Here is a 19,110-nt window from a genome sequence, read left to right on the forward strand (position 1 = left end):
TGTTAAGTTCATTTTGCATACATCCCCAGAGAGAAAAACTGGCAGATGCTTTTGTCTTGGAAGTGTTTAAAAGAAAACTGCAGAACAGGAACAAGGGAGAGAAGGGGCCCTGTGTGGAGTCCCAGAACATTTTGGAAATGGCCAATATGCAGTTTTCATCAGTACTAAGGCGGGGCGCAATATGGTGCCTGTAGCTCACTAGGGAATATGAATGTTGATTAAGCATACTCCCAGGCTTTGAAATCCTGAAAGCAGTGTCAGAATAATGGATGTTGAGCAAATGTCAAGCATTTGTTAATTTCTCTGTTATTTGGAGTTTATCTACCATGATCAATCAAATAAACTAGTGCTTCTCTGTTGTGGCATGTGTCATTGATATGGTGATTAGGTGGCTAGAGAGGCCTTCTGCCTTTTTTTTTTTAATCCAGGTAACAGATTACATATGAACAGCCATAACTTTAAGTTAAAGATTTGTTTGCAGTTGGTTTAGTGGAAAGTGGTGCATTAACAAAATACTTTGGGGTACTGAAAGAAAAAAGTATTTGCCTATCTGCTGTGCTAAAAATTACATTCATTCCATTTTTTCCATTTTTGGCCTTAGGGCTTTACTGTTGTGGGGAAGGAGAAATTACTTCTAAGTGAAAGTTGATAGAAGAAACTTTCACTCATTCTTAAAAGGGGAAGTTTGAAAACAAAGGATATTCACCCCAAATTAGTATTAATTTATGGCTTAGCACCCTTCTTCCCTCTATAAATCTTTTGGTTTCTATTAACTAGGTCTCGACATGCCTGGTTTTGATTGGGAAACGTTTAGATACCCTTTAGTTAAAAGTGAAGGGGGTGACTCTTTGGGTTTTATAAGAATGCACAGTCAGAATTTTATAAGAGTATATCAGAGAAGTTGTTAGTTACTGACTAACATACAGAAATACAAAGACTGGATATTAAAATGTGAAGAACAAATTAAAAATAATCCAAAGGAGAAAAAGGCTGTGGCCTTTGCTGCCTTACTATAATATATATAAAGACTTTAAAATGGGAGAGGACAGGGTTGGAATGTTTTGTGTGAGGCCTTTTTGAAAGCTGCCTGAAGGATGTTAACAGTCAAATTTCACTGACTTCCAGTGAAGTTTAGTTACCGCCTTCTCTTAGGTTTGTTTTTTCTTTTTTTTTTCTTTTTTGCAAAGTCTAGGGCTTATGTGCTTAATGTAGAGATGGCATTGTATATTTTTATTATGTTTTTGACAACTCCCAGAAATTTAAGAAGTGTCAGTGAGTCATGCCATATGACTTGATGCATATTGAGGTCATCTTCAGTTTATTTGAACATAGAACAAATGTTTGATGTTGAACTAGTTTTCCTTCTTCCTTGGCTTCCACATTTATTTACCAAGGCCTCCAGACCCATTCTATCAAAATTTTGGTGCTTGATGAAGGTGATGCTATATGGTGAACCCATTGACTGTTTACATCAGAGATGATTCTGTTCAGCTAGCGCATGGAATAAGAGTTCTCCTGGGAACCCAACATTTTCTTTGGCCCTGCAGGAAGCAAAACATGTAGTTGTTATATGGATTTTCAGAGCAATGCAAAGAACATAAAAAAATAAATCCTCTGGAAAGAGGAGGAAGGGGTAGGAGAATCCTGTTGGTAGAAGTGGAAAAGGTTAGAGAAGTTTTAGGTGAGAATAATGTAATACTGCAATCACCTCTCGTCAGATGTTCCCTTCATATTGCCTGCCAGTTGTAGGTGGACAGCTTTTTTACAAAGAATGCTGGAAGACCACTAGTAAAAGAGAACATCTGGGTTTCCTTCTTAGTGTGTTTCTGCCATCTTTCCAATGGGAAGTAAGTAGTGGAATTAAGTCAATTTATTCCTCTATGGTGCAGTAAGCTACACCCCTGGAGCTGAAAGTAGACTTTGTTAATATCTACATATATGGTACAATAACTTATAGATACAAGACAAAGTACTATACTGTTAGGTAGCTAGATAGACAAGAATTCTTCTTTTTTTCTTTTGTTTTCTGATTACAAGTAGTTTTAAAATTATAAACTTTTAAATGATAAACACTGTTTAGGGCTTAAGACTAAAAATCTCAAGGGGACTAAATGGATTCATTTCTTGCCTTAAATCTATGTCATTCGCAAAATTGGAATTTATTTAAAACTACTCTGGTCTATCATCCATGTTTGATAGAGCTAAAATTCTTTAAATTATATCCTGTATGGGAAATATTAATAAGATCCTGACTTGTTTAAGGAATTAGCAATTTTGATTGGATTACTGGAAGCTTTTTTGAATTAAGGTGTTCACTTTTTACCCTGGAGATAGCTATGCAACAGTGTGTGTGCTTGACATGTGATGCATGCAAATGCTAAATACAGTAGCAGCATGAGGCAAGTGTCATTAACAGTAATTTATGTAATGAAAGCCACCTGGCTGTCTTCGTAATTAATTGCTTGTAAATAATAAACTTAAATATAATTTATAGTTTTTTAAATTTGATTATATATTTTTAGAAGCAAATTGTTTAAGGGTGTTTGGGGATTTATTTAGTTTCAAATTGGCACAGATATGCTTTCTACATACGGGCTAATTTTTTAATGTAAAATGAACAGTCTAATTAGCTTCAAATTGCCATTCACTCATAAGATGGTTTTCTGAAATTAAATTTAAACCTCTAGTTTATACAAGACAATATAGGTTTGAAGAAAAAAGTATAAAGTAGAATGATTTTCCCCTTTCTCCACAATCAGGAAATTTAAGATTGGAGTCTGAAAAACTCTTGACAAGGTATTCTATAATCCAGTTCTTGTCCTGTGGGGAAGGAGAAGTAGCACGATAGAGTTATCCAAACAAAGTGAGGAAGATGAATACAAAATGAACGTATCAAATATTTCTTTCCAGCAATAGCCTACTTAGTGAATGTTTTTTCAATGTATGGAACTTGGCCCTATCAAGAGGGCAGATAGGAAAGGTGAGCAATAAATCCCTGGTTTAAATTGTAGCTTCTTTCCCTTAACGGCTTGTTGAGGTGAGTTGAAACTTGTAAATGTTTCTTTATATAATCTTAACTGAAGTAAATTGAAATGAAGTGTGGATGATGTACAGTTAAGTGCAAGCAAGGAATTTGTAGAGGTTTTGCTTTTTTCTCTCAGTCTCCAATATGCTGCTCTGTGCCTCTGCTTTGGGATGTGTTCACTGATTCTTTCCTGGATATTAAGAAACTTTTCTTCTTGCCAAGTAACTTGAAGTAGTTGAGGACAAGGACATACCAAATCATATGCTTATGTCAGTCTCAAGCTTTGCTTTTTTATTAATTTTCTGAGAAATTTTATTGGTAGAGTTAAAAGGAGAATTTTAGAGAATACCAGGAGATGGAGAGGACAAGTACTATGATTATCAAGGTGTTTGTGAGAGGCAAACCCTATTTGACTCCTATCAGTTCCTTTTTATCAATGGACTCCCTGACTAGATGATCAAAGAGTACCAGAGAAGTTCTGGTATGTGTAAGGTGAAAAGATTCAATAGTCATTGAAACCTGATGTCAGAATATTCAGAGTTTTAATTTCATGTTTTAGCACTGACATTGTATTTTTAAAACCTGTATTGTGAATATATTTTGGTTCTGTATTGCATCTGAAAGTATTTTTCAGCTTGAAAATTGAACCTTACAAAATAGTTTTATGTTTTTATGGAAGAGACTTTACTTGAAACATTAGTGAAAGTTTACTTACAGAGGTCTCTGTGTGGGATTGGCATTTAAATACGTTTCAAACATTCATGCAACAAGCACTGTGCTGTTTAACTCTGGGGAAAAAAAATATCAGAACAGTATCTCAGGAAATTACTGTCTTTTCTGTACTTGCTAAGATAGTAAGACCAAAAAGTAGTTTATTTTCAGTTGGAAATACCACTCTTCTGTTCCTGTGTTTTCAGAGTTCCATTTTTAACCATAATATTTGTCAATGTTTATCCGCTGTTACAGCATAATGTTGTTGTTCTCAGCATAATGTTGTTGTTCTCATCATAAGCATATATATGTGAATGGAAAAATTGCATCTTTATTCTGACTTCTCATTTTGGGGACTTGATCAGAAATACTTCATAATCATTTGAATGTAGCATATTGTGAGTTACACAGAGCTAGCATTATTTTGTGATGATTGCCTGTATTGATAATTTGTATTTACCTCTGCTTTTTTTTTTCATGTCTCATACAGATTGTTCATAGTCTGCAGTTGTTTTAAAATATATTGGCCGTTAAAACAGACAGCAAAAAATGAGGCGTCTACAGGAAGAATTGGTATCCTGTTCTTAAAGGAATTTCTAAGTCTTTCTAAATGAAAAATCATTCAAACAGTATCTAATACTGGCAATTTTCCTCTGTCTGCTGCTAGAACTTATTGGCCAACTAGGTCAGACATTATTAAAGTTCAAGTGGTCCAGTGGGAAAAGTAATGGCCTTATGCTACTATGAATTTTAAATGCTGCCATTTCTATGTATTGCACCATCATCTGTTCTCGCACATCACTAAATTGTATAGAAGTTGTGGGACCAACCAGTGTCAAGGTCATACAAGTGATGACTCTTCTCAAGTAGCCTTCTCGGAGCTTTGTCATACAGTTATTCTCATAACCCTGGCTATTGGCAGCAAAGTTGTATGCACATGCCTGCATTTAACCTTTGTATTATCATTGGATAGTGTAAGCCTGCAATGCAGGATGTCTTTTTCCTCGAACTCTTTCCTTTTGGTTTTTATTTTTGATCCTACCAAAGAGTATGAAATTGTCTTCGATTCAAAGACAATTTTTAGTAAGTGATTCATATTTAAACCTTTTTAGTTGAGCTGTTGTACAGTTTATTGAACTGGATATCTGAGAATTTCAAAATTGATTAGTGCTATAGTTCTCCAGATGAGCTTGAATTTTATCTTGATTTTAAATGCAATGGTACTATGTCTGAAATGAGCATATCGGCAAGTAATTCTTGTCATATATTTATTTAATTTTTTATAGTAGTAATGTATTTGTAATAGGGTGTTTCCTCAACAGCTCTGTATTGGCTTTGTAGTTCCCAAAGTAGTAGCTACTTACAGTGTTTCATTGTATGGAAGGCTTCTTGTGCAGAGATAATAAAAGTGGCCTTGTATCCCAGACTTGAACTGGTGCAGCTGGAAAGCAGTAACATTGGAAGATAGCCACTTTACAGAAGTTACTGTGTTGTAACTAAAGACTTAGCTACTTTTACGCCACTTACTCCAATTCAAACTCATATATTGATTTAAACACATATATTCACACATGCACACACATATAGATGCGTATATTGATTAAGCTTAAATTGGTAATTCACTGACTTCCGATAAATCAGTGTTAGACTTGTGAATAAAGTACATATGTGTACAGACACAATCTGCTTTCTGAGAATTTTCATTGAGAGAAGTGACCATGAACATATTAAAACTTGAGAGATTTTAATTTTAAAAGCTGCAGTGAAGAGAGGTTAAAGCTATAACTGTTCTAGAGGTCAGTGAGTCTCCCTCCTTCCCTCGTTCCATGTTCTTCAGTGCTTGGATGCGTATGAGCCTAGCAGTTCTTAGGCTTTAGTAGGCCTTTGTTATTCCTGAGCTTTCCTGGATCCTCATGTGGAACCATTCAGACTTCTAAGACGCCTTTTTCCCATCCTGACAATCCTCAGAAGAAATTCTGAGAATCCACTAGTTGTCACCTCCTGTCAGGTGGGAAGTTCACCATCAGACTGGCTTTAGTTGATTTACAGGTATAACTGTGGTGCTTCTTAGCCTACACCTTGCAGTTCTGGGAAGCCACAGAGGCTTTACACGTCCATGCACGTGTTACACATTTGAACTGATGCTGCTAGATGTATTTGAAATCCATTATTGACAGAGCTTTTAGAAATAAGGGCGGACTGGTTGGCATGTGATAAGCAGTATAGAAACATTGCTTTCTTCAGGAGTCCCTGTTCCAAACTGTTTGCAGTATAGAGGATGAGAATTAAAAGGCTGTTTGGGTTTCTTTCATATCTTTGGTAATGTAACACGAAAACATGTATTTTAGGCACACATTCTAGAATACAGGATAGCTGTGAGGAGGATTCCCCTTCCACCCCCAGTCATTTAAATTTGTCAAATATATATATATTTCTTTCCTTACATAGATTCTTAATCCAGCACGGCAGCACCACGCAATTCTAGCCCTAAGTCATATGTATTACTTTTATTTTAAAGCTCAGTACTGCATTACTAAAAATATTTTAAAACTTATTATACATGGAAAGGGGAAGGTCTTTTCCAGTTACGGGAAATGAGAGACTTGCTGTCTGCTTCAGAACATTTCATGAAGGGATATGACTAGCACTGCATACTGACACTGGAGACTGTGGAAGGAAAGAAACAATTTCTCCCCCTACCTGAATTCCTACAATAGCTGAGTGCAGTGTTCTATGCACTTGCAAGAGAAGGTTTGACATTGCTGCTTTGGGATTTCACACGTAACAGCTTCTGAATTTTGGAAAGCTGCTGCCCCCACACTCAGTTTTTTAACCAATATATTCATCATCTTAACAAGGTGGAATGTTCCATTTTGGGAGAGGGAAGCAATGAAGCAATGTTCTTTGTAGATTTCATTTGTTTTAAAAAAATCAAGGCTATTCTGTATATATTATATATATATTTGTCTCATGATGGACTTTGCTTTCCCCCTGCTTGTTGCCACTTGTGTGAATAGTTACTGGATTAAATACTGCAGTTAATTTATTCTTGATTTTCTTTTTGTACAGATCTCTCTAGATACTCTTCCTTTGTTCATGGTAAAATACATGAAATGTAAAGCTGAATTTTTAGTCTTTCTACTTTAGGCAAAAAGTGTGAAATTAAAGATGAGGGAAAGGAAACTAATTTTAAAATGGATAGAATAGAATCTTGGTTTTGTACTTAAAATTTTATGTTTTCAGTAATCTCAGAAAATAAAGTAGAAAAGTGTAAGTTTTATCTTATCCCTAAAGAATTAATTATTTGCAAGGACTGATAATATTTGCAGAAGTTGTCATGTTTGGATTTTCTCCTGGTGAGGCTGCAGTAAATAGCAAATATTAAGTTGGACAGCACCCCAAGTCTTGGCTAGATCTGCAAGCCTGCTTTGTTGAGAAGATTATCTAATCCAATTAAATTCTTTTCATCCTTACTAGCTGCTTCTTGGCTAGAGTTTTATATCAACTCTAGTTATGAAGCACTGATCGGCATCAGTGTATTAGCTGTTACTATTTTGTATATGAATACTCACGGCAAAACAAAACATTTCTGAAATACTGTCCAGGGACGATCACATTCCTCCTCTACCAAATTCTGGGATTCATTAGAAGAGAATGGTCTAAATTTTATTCTTACATATTAAATGACAAAAAGACATATTCTTTTTCCAGCACCAGACTTGCAGTTGTCTTTTTATTTTGACTGTCTCTAAGTTGTTAGAGATAATTTCTGTTATCTCTTGTTCTGGTCTGACTTGGAGATCCCATTCTAAATGTGGAAGGACATTGATATCTATAATACTTTTTTTATGATAAGAAATTTTTTATATCTTTTCATCATTTGGAACCTAGAAATTACATTTCAGGTTTTTTAAATAAAAGTTATTTTCTTTTCAGAAAAATGGTCATTTTGTAGCAGATTTGAAATTTCAGAGTTTTCTGCTAAATCCAGTTATGTATTGACAAGACCACAAAGTGCATCAGATGTTCAAATGGAAGTATGCGAGCGACTTCACCACAAAGTAACTAAAGGTGAATTGGTTCATTATGGATGCTGATGTACAAGAAAAAGAGGACATTTACAGAGAGAGGCTGGTTGCTTTGAACAGAGCTCTCGGAGTTTGATCTGTTACCATCTGGAATTGCAGAAGAAAATGTTTCCATGAAAGTGGCTGCTACAGAACTTAAGAGGAAAGTTTTGCTGGAAAATAGATTTAGTTCTACAAGATAGATAACAAGTTAATTTATTAGTTATTTAAACTAGGAAGTACTCGGAATTATGAGTTTGGGGGTTTTTGTTTGTTTCAGAAAATCAGCAAATCTATACTTTGGCTCTACAGTTGGTTCTCAACAAAGGAACTTGCTCGACACAAACACGTCTGTATCCCTAGCCTTCCAGTAAGCCATGAGTTTATTCCATAAGAGGCAATAATGCAGCACTGAAATGTTGTTTTGAGTAACAGATATTTTCAGTGTTATGTTTGTTACCCTGGATATCTCAGCTATATTAATTTGTCTGCTCATTTGCTGCTTTGAAATCCTGTGTAGAAGCATCAGAGGACGGATGGAGCCCTAGGAATTTGGCTGCTCCTGTAGAAGTAATGACAACTTACATGGCAGTATCCCTGCTGTCAGTATCATCAGTTGTGATCATGCTGTCTTGCAATGCAAATGCATGTTCATGACTTCTGTCCCTTCTCCAAGTACACAGTACTGTCTTTTTCAGCACTTTCCAAAACCATGATGTTTCAGTTTTCTGTCAATGGCATCTTGCAGTAGATGCTTCAGCATGTTTTGAGGAGCTATTTCATTTTGCCAGGAGGTTGTGGCAATGGAATTGTGGCAAGGAAACGCTGAGTGGCAGACAAGTCTTTAAGAGGGAAACTACATTAACCAGAAGAAACACGGAAGCAGCCATATGAAAATATAAATGCACTTCTCCTGGGGAAGGAGAAAGATCTTCTGGTAGTAAGGCTTGAAATTCTTTGAATGGTACTATTGAAATAATTTTCTTTGTCATAGTCATAATGGTTTTATGCTGCAATCCAGTATATATCCACCTTGTTCAGTTACTGGACTGAATTTTTTTAGTGTTTGTGGTACGTCCTAAATAATCCAAACAGTTGGAAGCGTAGGAGAGGAGTGTCGGACTAAACTGAAGTAGAAGGGCAAAATCCAAGGACACCAGGGGAACAAATAAAATGGACAAGAGTCAGGAGTGTGAAGAGAGGGATAATGGTCTTAGTTCTTTTTGATATGTCAGTGACTATAATAGGATCATGGCACAATAAGTGCAGTAATTGTGCTGGGAATAGCCTAAGAATACAAAAATTGGTATGTCAGTGAGAGAGAACTCAAACCAGAAATCCAGTTAAATGCTGTCCTGTTTTGATTCTTTACACATCTTTTCTCTAAATTCAGTTCTACCATTACAACCGTGTAAATCTGCCAGATAATAATAGTTACGTGGAGAGCCATTAGGGGGCCATATGTATCCACCTTATTTATAGCCTGCAGGGTTTTTTTTTTAAAATAAATCAACTTGAAATACCTTAGCTTTGCATATGTATATAGCCTGTGTAAGTATATAATCTTAATTTCTTTCCTTTGTTCACCTTCTAATGATTACATGTGCATGTTGAAGGTTACCATAATTGGATGGTGCATCTTTTGGGGAGGCATTGTGGTACATATCTCCTGGCCTCTGTGTCAAATGATGTATATTTAAGGATATTTAAATTCTTGACTATATTGTAATTCATTTTTCTGTAATTCATTAATTTCATGAACCTGAATATTAGTTTATGTTGCTATGATTTTTCTACAGTTTTAACATTCAGTCAGTGAGTACTCAGGGTGTAAAATACTGGAGATCAAGGCTCAGCTTACTGCTGTCACACAGATGTTGGGCTGGGCAGACAAGCCCAAAATACAGTGTTATGGCAAAGGTGCTGGAAGCACATATATGGATAAGACAAACTAGTAAGCTCTTTATGTAGCACTGCGATAATCTACTTGCCTTGTTGCTAATTCTTCAACTGGTTGGTTTAGAGGTAACATTCTGTATTGTGCTGCATAGACATACCATGTGTTTAAACCTGAACAAACCATTAAGTCATTCTGTGCCTCAGTTTTCCCTTTTGAAAACTAGGAGTAAGACTTCCTTATCTTAAATTAGTATTTCTGAGGTGTGAAAATTGCAACAAGAAGGGCCATTTAAGTATGGAGAGAACATACGCATTTAATGTACGTATGATGTGATACAGGTGTTAAATTCACATACAAGAAATCTGGCAGAAGAGCAAGACTTTAGACATTGCTGAATCTTTGAACTACCTATGCTATGCCTTAGTAGGTAAGTTCACAAAAGGAAAAATGTTAATTATTCATAATGCTTTGCTGTACCATAAAACTCGATTTATTGAGACTATAATTTGTTCAAGTTGCGTGTAGTAGGAAAATATATCAGGAGTAATTAATTGTATTCAGGATGTGATGAGGTAGATATATCCACAGAGGACAATTGAAAACAGTAGCGGTGTGGTATTGATTGCCTTTCAGAGGGAAAAAAAATCTTGTCCCATTTCTAAATGTTAACAATTCAGAGAGAAAAATTCCCACTTGGGAAGAATGCTTTCCAGGTTGCTTCATTGCCAGGTGTTTGACATTGAATGGAGCCTTAGATGAATGAAGCTTATGGCAGCTTTTGGAAATGACCGACTCCAGGGAATCTCAGCTTCCTGCTGTGAAAGTTTCTATTTTCAAAGCACATCAGTTTCAGTGGGAATGTTCCAGTGGTCCCATATGCTACTTCTGACAGAGGGGGAAGTTTTTAACCTGAATATGAGACAGCTACTGAAGAGGTTCCCTTGCTGCTAACAAAATGAATTTCAATATGTTGCCAATGAACAAGCAGCATGTTCCCAAATGCTGATGGAATTTAACTCCATCAATTATTAATGGAAATTTTGCTTTGTTTTCCTTTTTGCCTGTTCCCTTTTAACTCAGTTACCTGCTCCTGATAGGACTTTGTGGGTTCTGAAGCTGAAAAAGGAATCACCCAAACAATATGCTCGTTTGCTTTGAAACTCTTGCTATATTTTCCTCCCCTTCCTCGGAACGCTCTCTCCTTGACCTAGCAGCAGGAAGCCTTTGTCTGAGGTGTTCATCTGGAACAACTTTTCCACACTTGTTTTCATGTTCTGTTAGATTACAGGGCAGCAGGCCTACCTTTGAAGCTCCCTTCTCTTTTGTTTCTTTGCAGTGCACTCCAGTAATTAACTTTGTCCTTCTTTTATTTGTTCCAGTCAATCGCAGTCCACTCTGCTGAGCATCTTCTCCCAGGAGTACCAGGTTAGAAGTTTTCTCCTTTGTGAGGGTTGACAGGTGCCTAATTGAATGATGAATGTCCCTTTATTTCTTTGTAATTGAACTGCCAGCTTTCTGATTGGTTTGGAGGATGTTCCCTTTTCCACATCAAGCACCGCCTGAGTCTCAGTGGATGGCTGCCAAGCCTACCCATCCATCTGTCTAATAACATCTAGCCTTTGCTTATTTGGTGGACCTGTAATAAATTATGCTAAACCATTATTATTCTGACAATAATAATTTCCCTGTGTTGCGTGGTTCCATGTGCTAAATGTTTGCTGACTTGCACTGTCAGTGCTGCTTTCCATTGCTGACAGAGATGATGATAAATGACCATTGCCGGAGTGGCAGAAGGCAAGAGAGGCAGAAAATGGAGTCATTTATCATGAGATGACAGGTGTCAGTCAAGTGGCAAGTCTCTATGGAATTACTTTTTGTAGTTTTTCAAATAAGTTGTTTTTAAGCAATGTTCTTCCTGGTTAAAAATGCCAATTGAATTGTAAAACTAGAGTGCACCAGATTTAGATGGAATTGAATTGAAGGAAAATTAATACAAAGGTTGAAAGAGAGAACAAGTTTTTCTTTGCCCTCTGCAGCCTTCAGTAAACTTATTTAGATTCAATTATTGTGACCTTACTGGCTTTTACATAGATGGTACATTGCAGTACAGTCTGAAGATGTTCAGTTCAATAGGTAGATTGAATGTCATTTCTGTACAGAATCTAAAAACATAGTTCAGTTTATATATCAAAGTGTAGCCAAGGAACACATGTTTGGGCAGTCATGATTTCTGTGTTTTCATCTATGACACATTTGTAAGACTCTTTGTTTGGTTTTTTTTGTTTTCTAGAAACAAATCAAAAGAACACATGCCAAGCATCACACTGCTGAAGCTATTGAAACTTACTACCAAAGGTATGACCTCCCCACTCCGGTTAAGAGTATCATCATAACTACTAACTGTTATGGCAGTTATGAGTAAATTAGCTTATGAAGCTAATTTTCTATGAAAATAAGTTAAAAATTTGGGATGAGGAGTACAGGGCGGTTCACCTAAAGATGTTTTTCAGTGAAAACACAGCATTTTTTCAGCTTTTGGTCAGTTTAAGTAAGAAAGAGTTTACTTGGCTCTAAGTCAGGATAAGCAAATATTTTTACCATGTATGTGATACCATGTATTATATATTGCCTATATTTTGTAATTACAGGATTTCTGTGTCAAGACTAATATCGATAACTTCCTTACAGCAAGGGAGCTTGTTCTGTTACAGTTGCTTGTACTTTTAAAACAATATTTGTGCTACCTTACAAGAAGTTACATATTAAATGCATGTATTGCCAGTTAAAGCACTGTTTTTTAGATCACTCCTGTTTTATCAGCAGAAGTGTCAGAAATAGCTGTTAGGGGAGGATGAAAACCTTTATGTCATTTTACATATTTTACAATTGTTTGCATCTTAAGCTAATAAATTGTATTTGCTACACCTTATAGTTTGTCTGTTACTTCTATAGGCTTTACTAAAAATATTGCAATGACATAATTGGGGCATACTGATAACTGATAAAGATACCCAATTAAAATACTTTGCAGACTGACATATCTGAGGAGCTTGCATGGCAAGTGAGTTCATACTTGTGATTATAGATGTCTGATATTTATGCTTAATATTAACCTGTATGAATCAGGAGAATAAACAAAAAGCCTTCATTTGTAAACAATTAACTGTGCTTGTGCAGAGTCATATATTTAAAACCTAAGCACAGCCTTATTAGATCAGACACTGATTTACAATATTTAGTGTGAATTGTGCCGGTTTGGGCGTTTGATTTTCTTTTTTTAGTAGTTGTATTGTTCTGTAAAAATTTGTACTGGACCACATTGCACTTTTCCTAGTGTTGGTTCTTGTTTAGGAAGAATATTGGCTTACAATTTTGTTGTGTTGGCAACCATGTATACAGAATATAATTTTTAATTACTTTTCACTAGCACAGTTCCAGTGAAGTGCCCTATTTTAATTGTAACTGCTGTGTAAATAACCCTTTTCTTAGAACACATGTAAATCATTTAACTCACTTTTATGACGATTGTGTTACTAGTTCCAACAACTTCAACCTGACACGTGGGAGCAAATTTTGCTTTATGCAAAGCAGCAGTTGTATTGATATCAGTAAGGCTGTAGGTATGATTAAGTTTGGCTCACATCAGGTAGGAGGATTTGGTCTCCTGTTCCCTTCTGTACTGTCTGAAGTATGATAGCAGTACTTAACTAATGCATCATGTATGAAGCTATATGATGGTGGTAGGGAAAATCATTCTTTATGCTGGTATTTTATATTGCAAATGTATTAACATGGCTGAATAAAATGCTTTAAAATCAGAGATGTTCTGGTTAATAGTTAGAAAGCTCATCTCAGTCCTGTTTTAGTAGATTTACGTGTAGTATGTTCCGTAAGCTACAGGGGCGGACTACTTGAGTCAGAAGCCAGTTTGAAAAGCTTCAAGCATAAACATGACAAACATGTCTTCTCCTCTACTCTTTGTAGCATCCATCCTACTGCAGTAAACCCCAGTCTGTGTGGTTTGCTCCTTCCTATTCCCACGCACATACAAGCAAGCAATTGTGCTCCTGTTGCCTTTCCTAGATCAGAAACTACCAATTTTTGAAGGTAGTCATTTCCAGTGGTCCCTTTTGGGAGCAAGTAGAAGTACAGTTGAATGGAGTAGCTTCTGCTGAGACTTACTAGCCTTAAATTTAGGCAGACACAAAGGCAAATTGCTAGAAGGATCGGCAAGCTTTTCAGAACAGTATTGCCATCAACATGTGAGATCTGTTACTCCATAATGGAATTGCCAGTAGCATTAGAAATACCTGACAGAAAATTACTCCATTGTCAGCTGTAGCTTTTCTGTTCAACGTTAATCTCAAGTAAATCTTCCTGATTAGGTACTTTGTTTATGATCTCTCTTTTTTTTTTTTTTTTTTCTTCTGTTAGAAATTTTCAATGTTTAACCATACATGAGGCATCTTGGTTTGTGTTTTTTATGTAGAACTGAAATAGGTTACAGCAAAAAGCTTTTATCATTTCCTTTATTCATTAAGCCTCAGAATAACCTGCAAACAAAAAGCTTTCTAATTCTCTGTGAAGAGGTTTATGTAAAGGTGTTACACCCATTCCACAGAAAGGTAAAATGATAGAGAATTTTAATGTCTGTAACTAATGAGCAGAAGAGTGGCTTCTGATGGATAGATAATGATAGAGCTGGAAAGGCTGTGGCCTTCTAATGATGTCAGTAATGATGTGCTATACGAATACAGATAGGATAAATGAGCAGGTTCAAATGTTGGTAACTACTGTTCTTTTCCACATGGTTGCAAAGCACAAAGTGGCTTCCAATAATACAGCTTCTTCCCATCAACTCCTGAGAACATGTTTTAGGCGTTATTGAAATGTAAACATTGAACAGTGAAAGTAACAGAGGTGAGGAAGGTGATTTTGTGTGATGCGATGGTCAGAAACATCGCTATGTATCCACATTGGTCTAATACCCTTAATGGGAAATGTTAAGCCTTTGCCATTGATGGGCCAATGACTTTCTATCACCCTTTATTGAATCCTAAATATTTTGTATTTTATTTTCTCTTTAAAATATTAATTTGATTGTTAGATTCTGATTTCACTAAAGTAATTGGCCTTTAGTATTTAAACTACTACCCAGTTGATAAAATCTGGATTAAATTTGAGAATTTATGCTTTTGTGCGTAGTAGTTAATTGGATATACAGTGGGCCATCATAGTTGCAGGTCATATGGAACCCAAAATCTTTACTGTGAATAATAGAGGTTTATTTGTCTGTGATGCGTCTTTAAGTTGTACAGATATAATCTATTTGTATGTCATTAAGCTTCTTTTTTTTTTTTAATTTCTTGATCTATTGTGGGTTTTGCCAGTGACTTAATTGAGATTGATATATCTTGCAGATGAATAGGAGACAACCCTGGAGAGTTAGTGATTGTTTAAAATACTTATTTCTTAAAAGATTTCCCATTAAATACTCTGTACTGGTGTATTTTCCCCGAAATGTGACAGATTCACAAGGGATACTGACATGTATAAACTGGCCTTTTCTTGCCACTGCAGAATTACCTGGCTTTGTCTTGTGTAGGTACCTGAATGGGGTGATGAAAAATGCAGCTGCCCCTATATTACTGGAGCTGGCCAATGAGGTAATCATCTTTACTTTTTTCTTTAATCTTCCAGTGTAAAACCTAAGGGGCTTATCTATAGTGACTTTAGTGAGAAATGTAATTAACCTAAAAAAAATGGTTTCAAGGCACATTAGACATTTAAAATGGTTCCCCAGTCTGTTAGTACTTACAATAATTAGACAAAAAGCCCCATTTATTAATAAATCAGTTAATGTAATTAGTCTCTTAACTTTAAGGCAAATGTGTAAGAAACTCTGAATTTGTATTTTGCTGGAAATTTCAGACAGACCATAAGTCTTTAATGCACAGACTTACTAAAAATTCCCACATTGATTAAATAGACTTGCATCAGTTTTATTTATATTTGATTCCTTGTTTTTAATAACAAAACCCATCTAAGATATATTTTTTTTTAAATAGTAAGGGTTAAAACAGTTCATTTTCCTGACTCCGTTTATTTCTGCTCATACAGATTAGAGGATGGCTAATGAAAACTGCTTAATATAAAGCAATTAAGCAGAATAAATTCCTCAGTATAGCCATTTCCTAGAAAAGCGGGTGTATGAAAAGTTCAGTACAGTTGCCATAAAAGTCTTGACAAATTTATTGGTGCTGTTTATTAACTAGAATATGAATCTGCCTTGGGATGCAAGGTGTTATTTGCATTAAAAACTGCTATCTGAAGTAGTACCTTAAAGAAGATGTAAAAAGTTTGAAAGAGTGGCAGTAAGCCTCCTAGAAAAAAAGTTGATGAAATATCTACCCCTTAAACTCTAAAATATTTATTTACAATAATAATAACAACACAATAGCTGATACTCCTTGGAACTGCTTATGCAACCCTCAAAGGGATATACTGAAATGTGTGCTGTTTTGTGTTGCATTTTAATAGAAAATGTAAGAAGGAGGCAGAAAATGAGTGTTTGCATTAAAAATCATATGGCAGTACGAATATTAAGTGTTACAATAGCAGCAAGTTCTACATGTTACATTAGTAAGAAAGAATAGTTTCTCTCTCATGTACATTGCTGCAGCCAGCAAATGTGTGATTACCTATCAATTACTAGAAGGTTTTAATGGTCTGTGAAGTGTCCACATATCCTGATCATACAGTTAGCATAGAATAAAGGATTTATTTCATATTAGTGGTAACGTATAGCTTCTTACCATTTCTGGAAAAGACAAGTCTTAAAGTACTGAGAATAGAATGTACTTTACATAAATAAGTACAGTCTTATTAAGAATTTAGGTAAACAACCTGATTCATGATATATTGCACCCATATTATATGGGAACTGTCGTAAAAATATTTCAAGCACAAAGTAATATATCTGTTACTGGTTCTTTGTATATTTTTTCCCATTGATTTAGAGATGATGCATATAATTTCTGACTCTAGTGAGCATATCCTTGTTTATATTATAATAATGCATTTTTGCAATTCAGATCGAAGATATCTGCAGTTCAGAAATAAATAAAAATTAAATCTAAAAGAAAGGGAAGATATACAAAGAACTTATCTGCTTCTGATTTCATAGTAGCAGGTATGTAAGAAAGGCAATGCATTTTGTGACTGCTGCCTAATGCATTAGGGAAATGTGGCAATAACCAGGACCAGATTACTGCTTCCAAACAATCAAGCTGCCATTTTTATATGATAGTTAATATTTAAATGACGTACTCTTGCATCTGCTGACAATTGATGTAATGGTAATACTTTATGAGTCAATATATATTTAATCAGTGGAAACTGTAAAAATTGATGAGAAATATATAACATAGGTGCATTACAGTGTGTAGCAGCTCTGTTAAATAGGAAAAGCTTCATATTATTATCTTTTGAGTTTGTTTTTTTAAGGGTTTGGGAAACTACTTTTAATTATTTTTTTTTTAAATTTTATTTGCCAACTTCTTCATGTTATCTATGTAGTGCAAAAAGACTAAAATAAATCTCATTTTTGTTAGATAGGAATAATAAAATTAGTCACTGTTCTCTTCATACAAATATTTTCAAGTGAGATTTGAAGCACTATGAATTTTACTTACATGCTAAATTCTGACATGAAGCATGATGGCCCTATTTCAAAGAAAGATGGACACATGATTAATATGAAAATTAGGGAGATGCAAGTACCTGAACTAATAAGGTAGTCCTTATTCAGGCTGGACTACCTTCAGTAATTTCACCATTTTTCATGTGTCAGCTCTGATGTGGGTTACTGGAAATAAGCAGCTCTGTGGAAAACATTTCTCCCTACTTGGGGAATTTAAGGGCATCCAAGTACATACATATTTGGAAAAAATGTAAGCCCAAATGAAGCCACCTTTTTTGTCTAGTTACTAAATCAAGATAAAATTTTTATATTAATATTGAACTTGAAAACATGTCAAGAAAAATTCACTGTGACAATGTGTGAGCAAGGTTTACTGTCTCATAGTTAAAATTCTGATTCACTAAAGGAGTATTATAATGGTATCTAAAAAGCTATTGTAATTTCAGGTGGAACTACATTATACACTTTCCATACATATGTAAACTACTGAAATGTAGGAATAGCTCTGTTAAAAAGGAAAATATAAACTCTAAAGAAATTTTGACCAAGCCCAGCACATCTGCTGGAGATGTTGGTATTAAGGATATGTGGTATCACTTAACGGGTGCCATGTACAGTGAGTATTCACAGCAAAGGGTCACTACTTCTTTTCCTTGACAGGTAAACTTACAAAAGGGATTTTACTGTCATCTTTTACAGAGAGGTTCAAATGCAAAATGTACAAACGTAATAACCAGTAATATACGTTATCTACTTTATTTGGTTTTCCACTGGGTACTGTGGATCGCTGCTACGCATTTGGTTCAGATACTTGAGCTTAATAATTGGGAAAAGCTACAGTTTCATCTCTTTTTTCTCTTTATTTTTAACCTACGAGGAGATTACAGTGCTGACAAATGTGCGTCTAAATGCACTTATCTCCTGAAATTCTCTTTTTATTTTTGTTGAGGTAAGGTGGACTTTGCCCCATCATTGATGGCTCGTATTGTGTTAGAAAGATTTCTACAAGAAAAAGATCAAGCCGTCCGTAAGTATCTTAGTTGGTTTTTTCTTTTGTGGTTTTTTTTTTTCTTTTAATTTTAGGATATTTTGGTTGCAACTTTTGTTCTGACAATGACATAAAAACAATTAACGCAACATTGCGAATGAGCTAATGAGGGTAACATTTTAAGGCTGGTATCTTCAACAGCTAATGACAGATAAACTGTATGTAAAAAGACCACCCACAATTTAATACTATAGCTAAATGGATGCTTTCTTTTTCCCTGTTAAATTTTCAGAATATCTGTTCTTTCAGTAAAATAAAGGGTATGGGGTTCACACTACACTTACATGTTTAAAGCTATGTATTTTAAAAGTCGGTAATTACTAAGAATGGGTCTTAAAAATACACCTAAGCCACTTTTTAATTTTGCAGCATTGGAGAAATATTGCTGTTAAATGCAAAAGTGCCTTTAACTGATCTCAGTACAAGAAAATAAAAAAAAAAAGAATGAAAGAAAAGAAAAGAATAGAGCTACAGGAGGAGGTTCAAGCCTAAATTAATTTGCCACTGAAAAAATACATTTTGTTATTTTCTCTGTGTCAACTGCATGATTAAAACCGGCTGTTAAGTGAGCTCTGGGGATGTGCTCGTAAAAGATTTATGAGTAATATTCAATGTGATATTCAAAGTGAGTCATGAATATCAGGGTAATTGCTCTCA

The 19,110-nt window shown here is 35.2% G+C and overlaps 1 protein-coding gene across 8 annotated transcripts in view; it reads left to right on the top strand.

Annotated features, from left to right (window-relative positions):
• Nucleotides 1-19,110, top strand: part of CDIN1 (CDAN1 interacting nuclease 1) — a 148,545-nt gene that overhangs the window by 14,796 nt on the left and 114,639 nt on the right. For 5 of the 8 annotated variants that reach the window (XM_075754092.1, XM_075754089.1, XM_075754088.1 and 2 more), the window contains exons 2-5: nucleotides 11,083-11,128; nucleotides 11,994-12,058; nucleotides 15,309-15,369; nucleotides 18,360-18,432. In XM_075754092.1, coding sequence (XP_075610207.1) covers nucleotides 11,083-11,128; nucleotides 11,994-12,058; nucleotides 15,309-15,369; nucleotides 18,360-18,432 — 245 coding nt within the window. Of the gene's footprint in view, nucleotides 1-10,041; nucleotides 10,131-11,082; nucleotides 11,129-11,993; nucleotides 12,059-15,283; nucleotides 15,370-18,359; nucleotides 18,433-19,110 lie in introns of those variants that run through there. The other 3 variants (XM_075754093.1, XM_075754096.1, XM_075754095.1) reach the window with 3 other exon arrangements.

The sequence above is a fragment of the Balearica regulorum genome, chromosome 5 (genome assembly GCF_011004875.1).
Source record: "Balearica regulorum gibbericeps isolate bBalReg1 chromosome 5, bBalReg1.pri, whole genome shotgun sequence".
In the NCBI taxonomy this organism is placed as follows: domain Eukaryota; kingdom Metazoa; phylum Chordata; class Aves; order Gruiformes; family Gruidae; genus Balearica; species Balearica regulorum.